At 41.0% G+C, this 16,700-nt stretch overlaps 2 protein-coding genes across 3 annotated transcripts; one reads left to right on the forward strand and one right to left on the reverse strand.

Moving 5' to 3' along the window:
• Window positions 1-122: 122 nt before the first annotated feature.
• LOC112559209 (solute carrier family 13 member 3-like) lies at window positions 123-8,779 on the reverse strand. Of its 2 annotated transcripts, XM_025230253.1 has the most exons (14): window positions 8,601-8,779; window positions 7,881-8,030; window positions 7,265-7,380; window positions 5,919-6,064; window positions 5,486-5,555; window positions 5,110-5,307; window positions 4,593-4,721; window positions 3,840-3,929; window positions 3,299-3,403; window positions 2,986-3,077; window positions 2,759-2,877; window positions 2,308-2,469; window positions 1,542-1,679; window positions 123-964 (listed from the first exon to the last, which is right to left on the reverse strand). In XM_025230253.1, the coding sequence occupies exons 1-14, from the start codon at window positions 8,709-8,711 to the stop codon at window positions 758-760; spliced, it is 1,833 nt and encodes a 610-aa protein (XP_025086038.1). In that variant the 5' UTR covers window positions 8,712-8,779; the 3' UTR covers window positions 123-757. The 2 variants fall into 2 exon arrangements, with proteins under 2 accessions (XP_025086038.1, XP_025086040.1); XM_025230255.1 differs by lacking the exon at window positions 5,110-5,307.
• Window positions 8,780-11,706: 2,927 nt separating this feature from the next.
• Window positions 11,707-15,926, forward strand: LOC112559226 (cell death-inducing p53-target protein 1 homolog). Its single transcript, XM_025230287.1, has 4 exons — window positions 11,707-11,855; window positions 13,660-13,832; window positions 14,192-14,357; window positions 14,955-15,926. The coding sequence occupies exons 2-4, from the start codon at window positions 13,673-13,675 to the stop codon at window positions 15,061-15,063; spliced, it is 435 nt and encodes a 144-aa protein (XP_025086072.1). The 5' UTR covers window positions 11,707-11,855; window positions 13,660-13,672; the 3' UTR covers window positions 15,064-15,926.
• Window positions 15,927-16,700: the final 774 nt, after the last annotated feature.

Consider the following 16,700-nt stretch of genomic DNA (forward strand, 5'->3'; position numbering starts at 1 on the left):
GGTCACGTGACCTGGCACGACACTCTCAAGGACTGCTGTCTGTCTGCCAAGACCAACAGTTCGCGAGCCTTAACAAAGAATGGGACTAAACCGGAAGCTTTGCACAAACATGCCTCATTTTAAATATTAATCTGAAATGTGGATAAACCGGAAGCTTTGTACACAAATGCCTCGTTTTAGCAGTAAACTGGAAATAAAATCGTCTGCCAGCAGTCCTAACCCTAACCCCGACCTTCAAGGTACCTTGAACATGTAAAACTTAGCTCAATAGCATAAAAGAAAGGACTGGCCAAACCACGCAGGGTTATATTTATAGCTTATAGACAACTGGTACAACTCGAGTGATGAATCCTGAATAAATGGATTTCAAAAAGTCGTCACCTCACTATACAGATTTCACTAATGGACGTTTTATTTATAATTAATGACATGAATACTTCTTCACGTAAGAGTCAACTTATTTCCACTATCTCCCGTAAAAGCAGGGAATGTAAGATTTTAAGTTTTAATTTTATGACTAGAACTATAAATTAATTGTTGAGGGTTTTATAAGTGGTGTGGAGTTTCTTTGGGGAGGTAAGGAGTGGGAGGTGGCTGTACAGAACTCGTCTTGCCCCGAGGGTGGAACATACCCAAGAACCGGCCCTGCTTCTGTCCACCGACTTCCGCATTGTGGGTCTCTCTACAGGGGTAGTTAAACGAGATAAAATGAATGTGCTGTTATGTAACTGTGGAAGAGAAGGTTTCTTCTAGTTGTTCAAATTCCAGGCTGCAGTACCCGGCTGGTAACGCTGTGGAGGTCACTTTCGTTGCTCGTTCCTGTAGTGAATCTCAGCGAGTTGTTCACTGCAGCCCTCATTTCCACCGGAAGAACGTCGAACCGGAAGTATGCCATCCCCCACGTGTTAGCAGCCATGTTGACCACCAGAACACACAAGATGTTGACGAAAAAACCAGCAACGACCTACAAGAAAAAAAAAGTGAAATGTATCTGCGGCACACTTGCAGGGGATGATAACTGATGAACCGATCCGAGCTCTTTATGAGGGGAAAAGAGCAAAGGAGTTCGAAAGTTTAATTCTGCTGAACCTAAAACAACTTATAAATGAATTGATGATTATGATTGTAAAAGTACTTGTACTCCCATCTGGGTGGTCTGAAATCTCTTTCAAACACACGCTCAAGCAAACAAATATTTACAACAACAGCAAACAACCAACTGGCAATAAAAGGGTCCCCAAATTTATTTGCTGAATTACAAGATTTTTTTTCTATTTGACGCTAAATTTTCAATTTCGACTGACAGGTAAGACGAAATTTCTGGACTCGCAAAGATGCTTGGGCTGGAGTTTTGTTTTTCTAAGCTACAGCAAGATCGAGAAAAACAGCAGCCGTTGTGAAGGTCAGCCATCCAAAAACGTTTAAAAGACAACAGAAGTAGTTACCACCACCACCCCTCTTTTTTCTGCAATCAGCAACTAGCCAGACATCTGATTCAGCCCTTTAGAGGCAACATCAAGAGAGGCAACACAGAAACTCACCATGTCCTTGACCTCAAGGTGACCGGTACTGAAGACAAGAGTGTTAGGAGGCGTTGCCACGGGCAGCATGAAGGCGAAGGACGTTGCTATTGTGCAGGGGAACAACAGGTACAAAGGGTTGAGTCCAAGGTTCAGGGCCTGTTATTTTGTGAAGACAAATGCACCACTGAAGATGGGCAAAATCGAAACTTTTGTGTTTAGCTGCTAGGACGACGTGCATGATTTTCATCAATAACATCCACTATCAGAAAAAAATGTGCAAAGAATGGCAGTTCAACCACGAACTTGTATAAATGGACTGCTTGAAGACGATTTTTTCAGTTAACTACTAGAACGAGGCTGGTTTATACAAAGCTTCCGGTTTAGTCACACTCATGCTTTAGGCTAGCCGAGACTAACGGCTAAACGTTGGTCTCGGCAGACAGACACCAGTCCACCTATACTCGTCCGTGGTAAACGAACATTTATCTTTCTTGTTTTCCATTTCTGAGTATATAATACAATCCCTCTAGCCCGACATTTTTATTAGGCTGAGATTAGAGGCAGAACATGGCAGGCAATAGCTGAGCAAGCCGCAGTTAGCTTCACGTTTACTGTTAATAAGCTGTTATCTTGTATGCTTTCATACACCTACAGATCTTAGCAACATGAAAATCATATAGGGTATCATTAGCAACCATTTTTGTATGGTCCCTCACACTAGCCTGCTATTCTAGAGTGGGCAGATGTGCTGAGACTTGAGAACATCTGTGGCTTGTGCACTTACCAGCTGTCCTAAGATCGGTACAAGCAGAGAGGCGGTTGCAGTGTTGCTGGTGACTTCTGTTGCCATGGCAATGATGCCACTAAGGACAAGTGCTAGTTGCCACGGAGAAAGACTGCTGAAGACTGTGAGTTGGTCACCGATCCAACGAGACAATCCTGACTCCTGCAGACACACCGCAACATGACTTCAGTTGGCTGTTATTATCTTCCCCTGTCTCTCATTCCCCACTAACCCCCTCCCCCTCCCTACACTTCCTCTGACATCGCTTTTCTTATCGTTTGTTTGGAACAACACTTCTTAGGTCCTTTTAACATGGCCTTTCGTGTTTATACAATTTCCATCAAACATTGCCGTCGCAAGAGCAACACATATCGTCTTCTATCTGTTCGAGAATCCAAAGAAATGCTAAGCCTCAACATAAATGTTGTCTGAGTGAATTCTTTTAACGTACTTCGCAGGCGCTGGCTAAGGCATATCCACCCCCTAGGAGTAGTAAAACACCCCAAGGGTAGTTCTTTTGTAGTGTTTCCCAAGTCATCACTGAACGCACAGCTCTTGGGACGCTGTCATCTGAGGTAGAGAGAGAGATTTACCATAATGAGAACAAGAACTGCAACTCTTACATCTAAGAGTAAGAAAGAGAGAGGAATGTAGCACAACACACAGGAGATTGCTTACCCTTGCGCCACCAGAAGACTTGAGGGCGCTCTGCTGGGAAAACAAAGAGAGATACAGCCACGAGGATGGCTGCGGCAGAGTCCCCGACGAACCTTCACAGAACACAGTAAAAGAACCAATGTTCTATCGTATTCACGTGTGCAGCCACGCACACGAACGCACACACATGCATACACTTCATTCCACCCGATCTTGTCAGATCCTTTCATCGCCGCTAACTCCGTGGTTCCGGCCTCACTGCCTCCCTCCCTGTCTACAGCGCTCACTTTTCCTTCATTCCTCCTTTTCAGTGAGCATATTATTAGCTCCTTACCCTGGTGGAAACAAAGATCCCCATCCACGAGTTTCGGGTGGGTTGCGGGATACCCAGAGACTTATGAGCACCAGGAAATGACCCATCACCACCTTCTCAGCAAAGCTGTTTTCAACAAAATGTACAGTGAACACACGTTAATCAATTAACACTTATAATAAATCACTAGCAAACACTGGTAAATCACATGTTTATTATTATTTTTATTATTTTTATTATTATTTTATTATTATTATTATTGAAAGTAAAAAGTTTCCAAATGTAAGAACACTGTCAGGGTCTCACAGATGTCTGCAAAGTCCCTCGACACTTTTCTTTGTGACCTTCCTATGTCACCGTGTAGTCTATTTATAGAAAGGAATAACAAACAAAAGCTTTCTGACAACAGAAACCTATCCTAAATGAAAAACAGACGGATTCTTGATGAAATCTACTCAATAATAATAACAACAACCATAACAACAATAATAAAGCAGGAATGTATTATTGGAGACTCCGTGTTTTTTTTGTTTTTTTTTTTACAGGAATTTCTTCTACTCACGTGACTGGTCCCAGCTTCTCATACTGCTGGCGAATCGTGTTCTTTATTTGGGTTTCTCCCACTTTGCTCTTTGATCTCTTGATACAATTTCTGCAATGAAGCACACAGTACAGTAGAATCAGCGTGCTTTACAAATATATTCGGAATACAAAACACTTACACCACACATGCAAACAGCGGCAAAATGTAAATAACACATATACTGACACAGACCAAAACATATCAGCAAGCGACCGTCTAGAGACACATCAACATACATAAAAGACAGAAAAATCTGTTCATAAAGCATGCCAATGGTCAGGCATACGAAAGCACCGGTAGAATGCGAGCGGGAATAGTGAATTTGAGAAGAGATGGTCAGATTACTGATCTGTGGTAGCGCATGGAACCCGGCAGAAAGTATAGAGCACAACAGAACAACAACCAGCTTAGTCATCCATCTATTTATACTTTCACGGACGTGTACAGGTGGACTGCTGTCTGTTCGTGTATAGGTGGACTGCTGTCTGTCTGCCGAGACCAACGCTTAGCTCAAGTTCTCCGTTGGTAGTCTCGGCGAGCCTTAACAATGAATATGACTAAACCGGAAGCTTTTTACACACCTGCCTCGTTTTAGTAGTTAGTAGTTTTAGTAGTTATCTGGAAAAAAATCGTCTGCCAGTAGTACAGCAGTACAAGTTTGTAATACTTTCAATCATCCACCCATGCATCCTGTGCTGTCAAGAAGCACATTCACACAAATTCGACATATACCTAGGCCCGAAGAAAATGCACGACAGCACCATCCAGGTCAGAAATAAGCAAATGGCGGAGCCTGGCAGAGCAAAGATGATCCAGGAAGTGAAGTTCACCCCAGAGTCCAAACCATATTCTTGGAACAGCCTGTAACATCGCCAACAATCGCACAACTTGCACCTTACATTGTCTCATCTCACAGGTATCACACAACCACTTCTGTGGCCGCTTTACTCTTTTATATTGCGTGATTATATATTTTTATTTTGATATAATTCGGTTTATAATTACAGGCGGAAAGGAATGGAAAACTATTTGATCCTACTGATGAGGTGGAAATAACTTATTCTGGCGTTCAGAACTATTCAATATATGACGATTGTGTGAAATCTGTCTTAATTTTCTCACTTGTATTTTGATGGTAACTACAGCTTGATTTAGTGACCTTTCTGAACTCGATATTTGCCTTTTGTGGGGGAAAGGGGGAACACTGATGGTGCTAGTGAGGTTACTCGAAAGAGAGCTTAGTTCGTACCCTTGCGCCTGCCCTTGCATGATGAGGTTGGGCGAAGTGCCGGACAGGGAACCAGTCCCCCCGATGTTAGCCGCATAAGCGATGCAGAGAGACATCCCTTTGCAAATTCTTTTATAGCGGGCAGGACTGGCTACAAGCGACATCGGGGTGGGTGCATTACCTGTCCCATCCTTGGGCAGGTGCACTGCATCGTCATGTCTGGGGATTAGACAGCTTCATACTATAATATTCAACGAGAAAGTTAGATCATGGACTTTAAATCCTTGAGCTCTTACACTTCATCTTCCAAAATATGACAGAAGTACCGCCCATGCAACACCTCTCTTTGCTTTTTCTATTCCGTTGATATATAGCTAAGCACTATTTTATCTCTTACCCTTTTAATGGTTGAATTTTCTTATCTGATTCCTCTTCTTTCAAAAGAGAAATTACATTCGCGTTGATCTCTGTTGAAAAAAAATTAGTAAGCCATTTAGAAAGTAAATTTCGCTGAGTTATAGACATCAGGTACTGTTAGGCATTGGAACAAAATGTTGCATTGTGGGAGAAAGAACTAAACTTAATTATTTATGTCTGAACAGTTAGTGTAGTTTCCGTATGAAGTTCATCGAATAGAGTTTTTTTTTTTTTTTTTTTACATCATTACGCTTCAATTCTTGCAACCCCTCTCCCCTCCAAGATATTTATATAATTTATATACAGGTAATACAACAGTTTGCATTGCATCGGAATCTTTCTTTTTTATGTCATAATGTCCAGTCCCGGCATGTAGCTACGTAATCTCACGATCCTTCTCACAGTTCACACACCAGCTGAAGGAGGGGTGCTCTGAAACCGGGTGTCCTTGAGCTGGTCGAGGACAGCTGTGACGACAGGTATCATCAAAGCGGTAGAGGAGGTATTGCTGACCCACATAGACATAAACCATGTCGGCAGCATGAAACCCAGCATCAACCTGAGACAGGAGGAGAGTACATGTACATCTCACTAAAGAAAAGTGAATATGAAACCTTAGGTCAAACTGCTGTTCCACTATCTGCGACAAAGAATCCTCCCTCCCCGACAAAACACTTCTGCGCTTGGAGATACGAGATATCAGATATAAAATGGAGTCCCATGTGTGAGAGACAGAGAAACTATTTATTTATTTATCCCATCAGGAGACTTGGTTGGGCTGTTCTGGGAAAACAAAGAAAGATAAAGCCACGAGGTAACAGGAGCAGAGTCGCTGACAGAACAACAAAACAACCAGAGTTCTGTCGCACGACTTCCATAAACAATATTCAATACACTGCTATGTCCCCCTGTATAGGTATCACTAACCCTGAATGTTATCGTTATGAAAGGTTTCATCGATGAGACCGTCACCAGACATTTCATTGTCTTTGCCTCTCATCAAAGAGAAGCAATCCAGAAATTTGGTTTAGTTAAAATGTCGATATTAAAGGCTCGTATCTCGGTGAAGCGTAACGGCACAGATTTTTATATAAATAAATCAAAATAAGTTTCCTTTGGTATTTCAGATTTTATGTCTTGTTGTTTAGGCATTATTTAATAATTGATTTTATTATTTAGAAATAAACATTTCTAATGAGAATAAGATTTACTTAAATAAAAATATTTGATTTGAACGTCTTAAAGCGTTTTCTACAAAACATGTTTAATATAAAGAGTTAGGAATCATGTCCCTTGACAAGGATAAACTCACTGGGCTATGTCCCTTGCGATTCCTTCCATGCAACTGCGATTGGTTCTTTCTTATTTGTAATACATTTAAGATGAATTCACTTAATTTAATTTTAATTAAAGATTATTCAGAATGAAAGTCCAGGCTAACACGCCCAACTAGTTCATGAATAAGTACTTACAACTGAATTTCCATGATTGCATTTTTTAAAAAGTTTCATTCTTATTTCATTTTTTAAAATATTACATAACATTATATTTTCATTTTTTCTCATTGATTTGGTGACCATTAAAGCTCAATTTGTTCAGATAAACATAAACATTTATATAATTTAAATAATATGATCGTGAAATGAAACTAATGATTATATTAAATATTCTATACTTTTATACCCGTATCCTAATAAAACGACTATAGTGTAGACCACAGAAACAAAAGAATTACGGATTAACTGAGGACTTCACTCACCACATGGGATCCGAACCCATAAGCAAAAGAATCCGAAGAGCGATCCGCTTGTGAAGGTTACTGGACTCTATTGCAATGGCGAACGTCAGGCCGCCGATGCCAAACATGGACGCATCCTTAGGGTAGGACGAGACATTAAGCAGGCATTAACAGCTATTTCTTTCCTCTATACTTTACAGACATTGCAATCCTCAAACCTTTGTAAACAGGGTGTTATACATATATGTCAGCTTGTTCGATTATTCCTTGTGCTGCACATAACATGCTGGGCCAATCGATTCGACCATGTGTCAATTCGACCACGTCACGAATCAACTCGACCCCAGCCCATAGTCGATTGGTAAATAGCGGAATCGACTGGTGAGCCTGGTGAATATTATATAGATATTTTCCTAATCTCTCCTTGACTCTCTTTCTCACATATGTATATATATATATCGCTCTCTCTCACACACACAAACATTAGTGCTTACTAATATACACGCACATATATATATATTAATTAAACACATTAAAACACAAAAACACACTTTATTTTATGCTTATTTAGAAATGGTAACATGACGTTTCTGAGTTCAGAGTAATGCTCAGAGTGCTGGACAAACAGTATGCACACCTTGATGTAGTTCTTGCACACCGCGGCTACGGGCATGACCCCGAGCAGGGGGAACAGCACCACCGGCAGAAGTGCGGTGACAGGCAGCGGCAGTGCCTCCGTCAACCAATAGACAGCCATGAGTGCCAGAGCGTACGCACACTTGGCTTCCTGGAAACACGTGCAGCTTACACATAAGCATATCAAACGCACACACAAGCCATCAGACCAGAACCGATAGGTTGAGAGCTGGGTGGAGACATTCTGAAGGTGCCACAAATGCATGCAGCGCGAATAGAACCAATAACAAAGGAAGGGGTGATGATCACTGACTGGTTTCATCAACGGACAAGTTAAAATCATAAAAGTAGTGATGGACGGACTGCAGAATGATGGCGATTTGGGGATGGAAGAAGAAAAAGGTCTGAATGAATGATCTGAAGCAATTGCAAAACAACACAATTTTGTCTGCAAAAAAAGAAAACGAGAGGATGAAGATGAAGAGAAAAAGAAGAAAAGATAAAACCAACTGAATAAAGTTTTTTTACCATATTGACTCAAATAAAAGCAAATAAAGCAAACACACTTCACCTAAAACAAAACATAAAACAATATTATTCTAACGAACAAAATTTAACCAGTTTTTCTCTCTCGACCAACGTTTACGTGTGAACATCGTGTGAACGTGTGAACATCGATTCTGCAGAATAAAAGAAAACGTAACACAGACAAAAAGCGTACCTGTGAATCATATTGAAAAATTAACGGCAGAAAAGCCAGTGGTGTGACCACAAACACGACAGTTTGTCGCACTGCCCACACCTGTGTCAGTGTGTTCCGTACAGCATCCATCGTCTCCACTCTTGGCTATAAGTGACAAAGTGACTGCTCGTCGTGATGAACCTTTTAAGCAAGTCTTCTTCATGCCACGTCACATGGCAAAGTATCGACTTACATGCATATATGTTAGCCAGATATGTGGGTAAAGGACCAAAAAAAATCTGTCAGGCTATGGCGCATTTTTTTCATAAGGTCTATGAGTGTCCGTGGAGCGGCGTAGTGGTGGTGGTGGTGGTTAGTGGGGGGATGATAAACTTTACGTTTAGCAATTAATTATCAAGAAAGTAATATTCAAGGCAACATAGATTTCGGGTATTTTACCGGCTCGCCGCATAGCTTGGAATTTTGAGACCGATCCGCAAAAAGAAAACTTTGCCCACCCCTGCTCTACACCATCACGACATTACATCTCGTGAAGAGGTGAGCAGTCAGATTTCTATGGTGTGGGCCGTAAGGTATTTCTTCCATCTTGACGACATTCATTCATTCTTACGGACAATTATCTAGTAGCACCACCGCACCGACTAGGTGAGAAACGGTGTCGAAACATTCTTACCTCTTTTGTCCAACCGACAGCTTGGAGTACAGAAGGACGACCGCTGTCCCATTATAACTTTTATTATTTCAAACTTCGGCTTTGTTGTCTTGAACCATTTCATGACATGGCTTGTGCAAATGGGATTTGATTCGAGCGTGTTCAACCTAATTTTGCTTTTCTTGTTTTAATAATAATTTTATAGTAACTGTATACATTATACAATAATTAATACTTTATAATTATATTAATTTTATATGTTGTACAACTGTGCTGTCGGTTGTGTTTGCTGACTCGGGTGAAAGTGGTTACCAGTGCATACGGGTATGGACCTGCAACTAGCAGGCGATTGGGTGTGAGAAAGCGGAAGTTGGGTGAAGCGAACCAGGTGTCCCCTTTCCCCTCGATTATTTATACGACCCTCCCTTCTCCCCACACATTCGTCACACATGTCAGCCATGTTATTTCCTTCATTTGTACATGTACTGTGTGTTAGAATGTTACGGCTACCGACTTGTTAGGTTGCTGTACTTGATACATTAACTTTGAATCAAATTAACCTAGGCTAAATTTAAAAAAATGAAAATAAGTGCTCTTCCCCTTTTGGCAGACGGACTGGTCCAAATACGTCCTAGGACAGCAGTGTGCCCACCCCTGGTTACCCCAGAAAGTGTTTGGAAAATAAATATCAATGATCCGTTTAATTTTGTGGGTTTTTAAAAAGTGATTTATTTTTTTAAGTAATAATAACCATTCCGCTTGTTTTGACTTAGAAACACGTGCGTGATAAAAATGTTTGAAGGATATAGTAGATGAGGGTCTAACCTCACCTGTAATGACAACTAACAGGGAGCCGACCTTCTTCTCTTGCTGCCTTTTATGTTCTCGTTAAAAAACCCGATCTATCAGAGGTCAGTAGGCCAAGAGTTTTCAGTCATCTGCCTAGCCTAGCCCTCGGTTTTTTGATCCGATGTAAGCGCGCTGACTGCACAGCCATAAAGAAATGAGTAAACTTTTTGTGAGCGTGTCACAGGCCAATATTGAAGACCTCTCCATGTGGAAAAAGTTTGATTGTTCTGCTCCAACTGATGTCAATCAGAGCTATTTGTTTGTGTACGCTGACGTCACTGGACTGTTTTATTGATTCCAACGGGAGTCCGTCCACAGCATGTCGCAACACCAAGACCACACTCAAAACATCACACCACGTACAGGTGGGAACTGGGGAACTGCCAACACGTCTTTATTCTTTTCTTTCCTTTCAGTCCCAAATATACCGTTTCACAAACTGCTAAACTAACATATGCCGCACACACGCCTTTATGCAATGGAGATACCTAGTGTTAGTGTGTAGGTACTTACCTGTCCGAGTAAACTCAGGACAGGTTTGTTCCAGTTAATGTGTCTCATTATAACAGTCCACATAATGTCTGTTTGCCTGTGATACTGAGCTATGTTATATCTGGATTATAATGTTTTAGCTAATTACTATTAATAGTTGCATTGTTTTGTTTGCCGGTGTGACTGCGTCGACTGCGTCTTGTACGTAACTGTGTTTATCAGTCTGTTCGCTTGTGTGTATGAGAGACTGAGTGCTTTAGTGTTTTAGACTGGATGCACAAGACACCTATATCTTTAACAAGAGTCACAAGCAGTCTTACAATCGGTCAACGGCTGACTCCAATGTTAAAGATCAGTATCGAGATGGGAACGAGCGGTTTGTTTACTTCTGTTGTGGAAACGCGATTGAGGTCGCCGCTCGCTCTGTCAGGTAACGAGAGGTGTGATCGAGCACAACAGTCGCGGGCGGCGTCCTCACCTTCTGTTCGTCCAACTCAGTGTCGTACAGTGACGAGGCCTCGAGCAGGGGTGTGGAGAAGACTGGAAATAGTTCTCCGTCTGTTCCACAGGGCAAAGACTTACCCTAGCTTCTAACCTACCGCCCCTGGGTGAGAAGACATCTGGCCTTGCCACTTGTAGTTCTATCAGCATATGTTGTTGCGATAGACATGATAATGATTTTCATCGTTATCAGAGGTATGACGCTCATCATCAGTGTGGGGCATGATAATGGCATTCATCTTTTGTCAGGGGCAAAATATAATGAGCTCTATCATCGTCGAATGTTTATGATGGCAGCAAAGAGCAAAGACAGACACACAGAGAGACAGAGGGAGGCAGAGGCCTGGCACTGTCAAATGCTTACAAATGTTTTCCTCAACTGTTAGATGAGATGATGATGATGAAACTTCATCATATCAGGATCAACATCGTGTCTAAAAACAAAGCATGGAGTTAAATCTCTGCTACTAAGATCCCTGGTACGGAAAACAAAATAACTGAAGATGTATATCATTTCTTTCCGGTGTATATCATTTCTTCCCGGTGTATATCATTTCTTCCCGAAATTAGAATTTGTTACGAACACACGGACCAAAACGCAATCTTTTGAAGTTCGTCCTCAGTTATGCCGAAGTCATCGATCCGGTGCCGAACATGTGTACCAAACCGGAATTTGAGGATTGATTACGTATGAAGGCGAAGAACTGTAGACTATTTCAGTCTCTACACTCTTTCATTCAGCAAGCTGTGGTACCCAGGTGTTGATCTTCATCCTACTGGTAAGGTCCACTTTCATGTCAATGCCATCGCCTTTGTTCATGAAATCCTTAAAGTTTATTTGTCATGAAAATCTGTAAAGTATGTTTCGACACTTTCCTTTAACTTACTATGTATGTATCTATGTGTTTGTTCAATTCTGTGATTGATTTTTCACCCACTTCCGTATTTTTTCACCAACTACTTAGTTTTTGGTGACAATGCGAAGTGACATTATTTACCGTAGTCCACAAATAGTAAAATAATATATTTTTAAATTGTGTAAGTCAAATTAGGGCTCTAGGACTAGTAAACAATAGCTTATCTCCTCTAATTCGGCCTATATAAGAAGGGCATAAAGTTTAAAAGCAAAACGAAAAGACTAGAGAAACCTTGGCATGCAGAACCCTGTATGTATATGTTTACCTTTAAAAAGTTCCCGGTGTGTTACACTACAAAAAAACAAAAAAAAAAAAAGCCCAAAAAGCCAAACAAACAAATGATAAGCCCTGGCATGTAGAGATAGAATGTTGTGCTTCAGTCAGTCAGTCAGATTGCTGGATGTTAGCAACCGTGATATTGGGACGACACCTGGCCCTCTGACGAGAGAGAAAGAGAAAACACAGATGGTGAACCACAATACAAAGAAAAGGCAACTACAAGTGAAGCGGCAAAAAACATCAAGAGAAGTTATATTCGGAGACTGCTTCTAAGAAGACTTTGCAATTGGAAGAACTTCTCGATAAAGATCGAAAAGAAATAATAAAAAAAAAAACCTCTTTTATTTGAAATGTGCTAAATAGGGTAAAATATTTTTTTTCTCCTTAGGTCTCGGGATTTTCTTACATACACATAACTTAAAATATGAAAGTGTGACGGGGCATTCTTGGAACTTGGATCATTCCAGGGCCCCTCGCACTTTTATATTTTCAATTAGTATTAATTTCAGCATATTAAACAGCAAAAACTCAAGAACGCTGCCGGCGAGTGAAGCACTCCAGATCCACGCCCCATCCAAAAAGACAAAACTCTTTTTCAATCTTTCTTTAACAATCATAATTTCATCATATAAACTGTGAAATTATAATTTGATAATTAGAGAGCTGACAAATTGTAATTGATTTTTCGTAAAGCACTGATGCAAACAATTATGGAATGTGTTTATCAACAACAGTGCTACAATCATGCAGGGGTATTATTAATTAACTTATGGTCCCAGCTCACCCACTGGTTGAGTCATGTGTGTATCTATGTAAACTCCTGAAGTCTGTGTTGGTGACTGGATTCTTTGAAAGAAGTGCAAGCTAATACATATTGCTCAATACCTGTTTGCGTGTTACTTTCTGTAATCGTATCCTGGTTCTGTAGTTCATTTAATTGTCATTTTAATTGAGGGGGTGACCCATCAGGGAAGTGCCAGGTCACGAGCCGTGTCCTTTTGTGAGGATGGAACATGTTGGCAAGGACCAGTCTGTAACTGTAAACTCTAGCAAGCGGAGGTCCCGCTACTTCGTCTCGTCAAGCCCAAAGAGACCAGTTAACCGTTCCAGTCCATTGCCAATATGCGTCTAGGCTTACCTTTGCACTAAAATTCCTGATCACTACGAGAATGTCTTTTTAAAGCACCACCCGGGTAGCCTTTTCAACTGTTTATAAAACAGCTCCACTTTCTCTTCCTTGGACTGAGGTGGGAGGAGAATACACCTGTAGAATGGTCAATTGTAGGGTTTGGCAGTGACTCAGAAGATCAGCCTACTCGAAATCATTGCAATATTTCGGGAAGACTGATGATCATACACATATATTCTCCATTTTTTCATGACTCAGGTCTGGCATCAAGATGGCTGCAAATAATAAAGTGGAGCCGGGAGTGCCTCCTCCTCCTCAGTACACGCCCTATCCACCCCAAGTAGGGCAAGGCCCAGCTTACGGCGCACAGCCGGGCTATCCACCCCATTCTTTCGTACCCATGGGGGCACAGCAACAGTCCATGAACAACAGTAAGCTCAAACCTCTCTCTACCCCTTGCCCTCATCGCTGTTCCCCAGGATGTTGTTCCCGTCCCTTTAATCTCTTGTGGACTTCTTTTTTCTTCTAAAATAGTAACCTTTAAACATTGTATTTCCTCTTCATTTTTTTATTTAAACAAATTTCTGCACCCTACTAGACCTTTAACATTAAAGGCAGCCAGAAGAACTGTACAAGGTGTAAATTGTGCCAGATGAAAATTGTGGGCCTTCAGTCCATTGTAAATTATGTCAGATGAATGTAATATGACTATGGGTAATTTATATTAGATGCAAAAAGCAAGCTTTGCTCGGGTGTCTTGTGTATAGACGGGTGTATGTGTTTTGTACAGCGGTGGTTGTGACCGGTCAGCCCACCTACGTACCTTTGATCGTCCGTTATGGAGAAGGTCCCATCATGGTCACCTGTCCACACTGCCATGCAACAGTGACGACCAGCACTCACTACACCGTCGGCACCTTCGCCTGGCTCATCTGCGTGATCATCTTACTCCTCGGGTGCGTCACTTCCGCCTCCTCTTGCTGTTGCTTGTTGCTGTCTTTGTCTAATATCTATGTCTTTGTGTTGATATCGATGTTGTCACTGTCTTGATTTGTTGCTGTTTCTGTCTTGTATTTTGTAGTCTTTTATTTCTGGCGGTTTTTTAAACTATAGAATGCATTCTTTAAGTATAGACTGATTTGTATAGCTATAGAATGGATTCTTTAGTTTAATTAGTTTTTTTTAAAAGAAGAATTAGTGTCTTCCCCATCTCAACTTCTTGTTAAAATCTTTCCATCTCATCTGTTTGACACTTTTCTTTAACTTTATGCCGGCTTGAGTACTTTTTTCTCTAACTTTGTCGTTGCTTATCACTTTAATGAATTCACTATACCCTTAGTATATCTGGTGCTCGTTGCCTTTCCACAAGCTGTAACCACATCTGATGTTATCGTGTCTGAGTATTGTTTATGGTTTTATTCTCCTCAGCTTGACTTTTTTCCCTTCGACTGTTGTTTCCTTTTCAAAGATATGTTGTTATTGCTCTTGTTGAGTGGATGTTCTGTTGATTTGTTGTGTATGTAGTCTTTGTAACATGCTTTGTTGATGTGTAGGTTCTGGCTGGGTTGCTGCCTCATCCCTTTCTGTGTGGACTCGTGCAAGGATGTAATCCACACGTGCCCCAACTGTCAGCAGCAGCTTGGCAAGTTCAACCGCATGTGAGCTCTCTGGAACTTGCTGTTGACAGACACCTCAGTCATACTACCGGCGAACGAGAAACTTTTGTTTCTGAATGAAAAATATTGCAAAAAGCTGTGATTCTGACATGTACATAGTTTTAATTCACGGTTACTTTCTCTCAATATTTCATTCTATATAAATTGTAAATTTTGAAGCGATTAGCAGCCAGTATTTATCAGCAAGAAAATGATTGTTTGCAAATTCAATCTTTCTCTTCTTTAGCCACTTAATGACGCAGTGATAAGTCAGGAGTAACTGTGACAGGTTCAGAGAAATGTGGAGAAAAAAAAAAAGAAAGGAAAGTGTAGACAGAGAATCGGGTATCTCGCTGTAAACAATAAAGCAGGTGTTTGTTGCTGAATCGAAAATGAGGGCTGGGTAGTGTAACGCACCACAGACTTGAGGACTTTTTGCTCGGCTGTGAATCAGACATCATTCGCTTGGGTCTATGATTTAGAAACTCTTGCTGCCCACTCAGGAAACCTGTACATTATCAGCTTTGCCAGCTAAGATAAAAGATGGAGAAAGGAGATGACACCTTCCTCATTCTTGTCACAGTGAACCACTTACATTTCCTCCAGCTGTGACCTCATGGACCCTTTACTTCCTTTATAGCAATCTGAGGAAAAGCCGGCTAGTGCAACAAGAAAGACAACAGGACAGATAGAGCAAGGGGGAAATAGGGGGTGAAGAAAAGGATCGCACTCGTTCACTTGTCTCGCCATGTTTCTATGTGACGAGCTCCAGTGAAAATCGTCTATGGCAGTTTTCTTTCTTCCTTCGCAGCGGCTTTTTCTCGTTAAAGAAATTAAAAGTTAGCCTTAACATGGTAGTAATTGTGAAAATGTGTGCTTTATTCCTTCAAGAGTGGATGTGTTCATGTACCGTTTCTAAGTAAGTCTTGATTGGTCTGGCCAAGCCTTTCTTGTGTGTCAGCTGCTTTTGTCTGTTTGTTTGTATTTTTTTTTACTAGAATATTCTGTCTTTGACAGAGTGTCCTGCCAGGTGACATGGCCAAGTCAGATCACCTTGCGCCTCTTCACTGTTGCCAGGAGAGGTTCTTGATGGCCTGCTATAGTGGCGACCTTTTTCCGTTCGCTATTCTTAAAGGTCAACACAAGTCCTCGGTGAAAATCGCTGGAAATAGATCATAAGGTATCACAAAACACATTCAGGTGGTATTTTATGACAAAGAGGCACGAGCAAGTCTTGAACTCTCAGTAAAACAAGATCTTCCTACAGCAATGCCAACTGTACAAAGTACTAGCTGCTAAAACCAACTTCGACAGCTGGTAAAAAGCTTAGACAAACATCAAGCATCAGACATACAACATCAACACTTTCTACATCATCTACAAGTAGCATCGTGACAGTCACACACACACATCATCAGTCATATCTTTATCCAGCTCAGTGCTAAAAGCTACTGACAGTGTGAGGACACCATTGATGTGAGTGCTCGAAACAGCTTAAAAAAAAGATTGAGGGTGACAAACGTATAAGGAGCTTGAACGGGAGCACCTGCGAATATCAGTAAGTAAGTATTAAATTTTGCACGCAGCTAAATGAGGAAGAAATAAGTTTTTGCATCAATATATTATTAAATTATCTTTTAAGTG

This window comes from Pomacea canaliculata, linkage group LG3, assembly GCF_003073045.1.
Source record: "Pomacea canaliculata isolate SZHN2017 linkage group LG3, ASM307304v1, whole genome shotgun sequence".
Classification (NCBI taxonomy): Eukaryota; Metazoa; Mollusca; class Gastropoda; order Architaenioglossa; family Ampullariidae; genus Pomacea; species Pomacea canaliculata.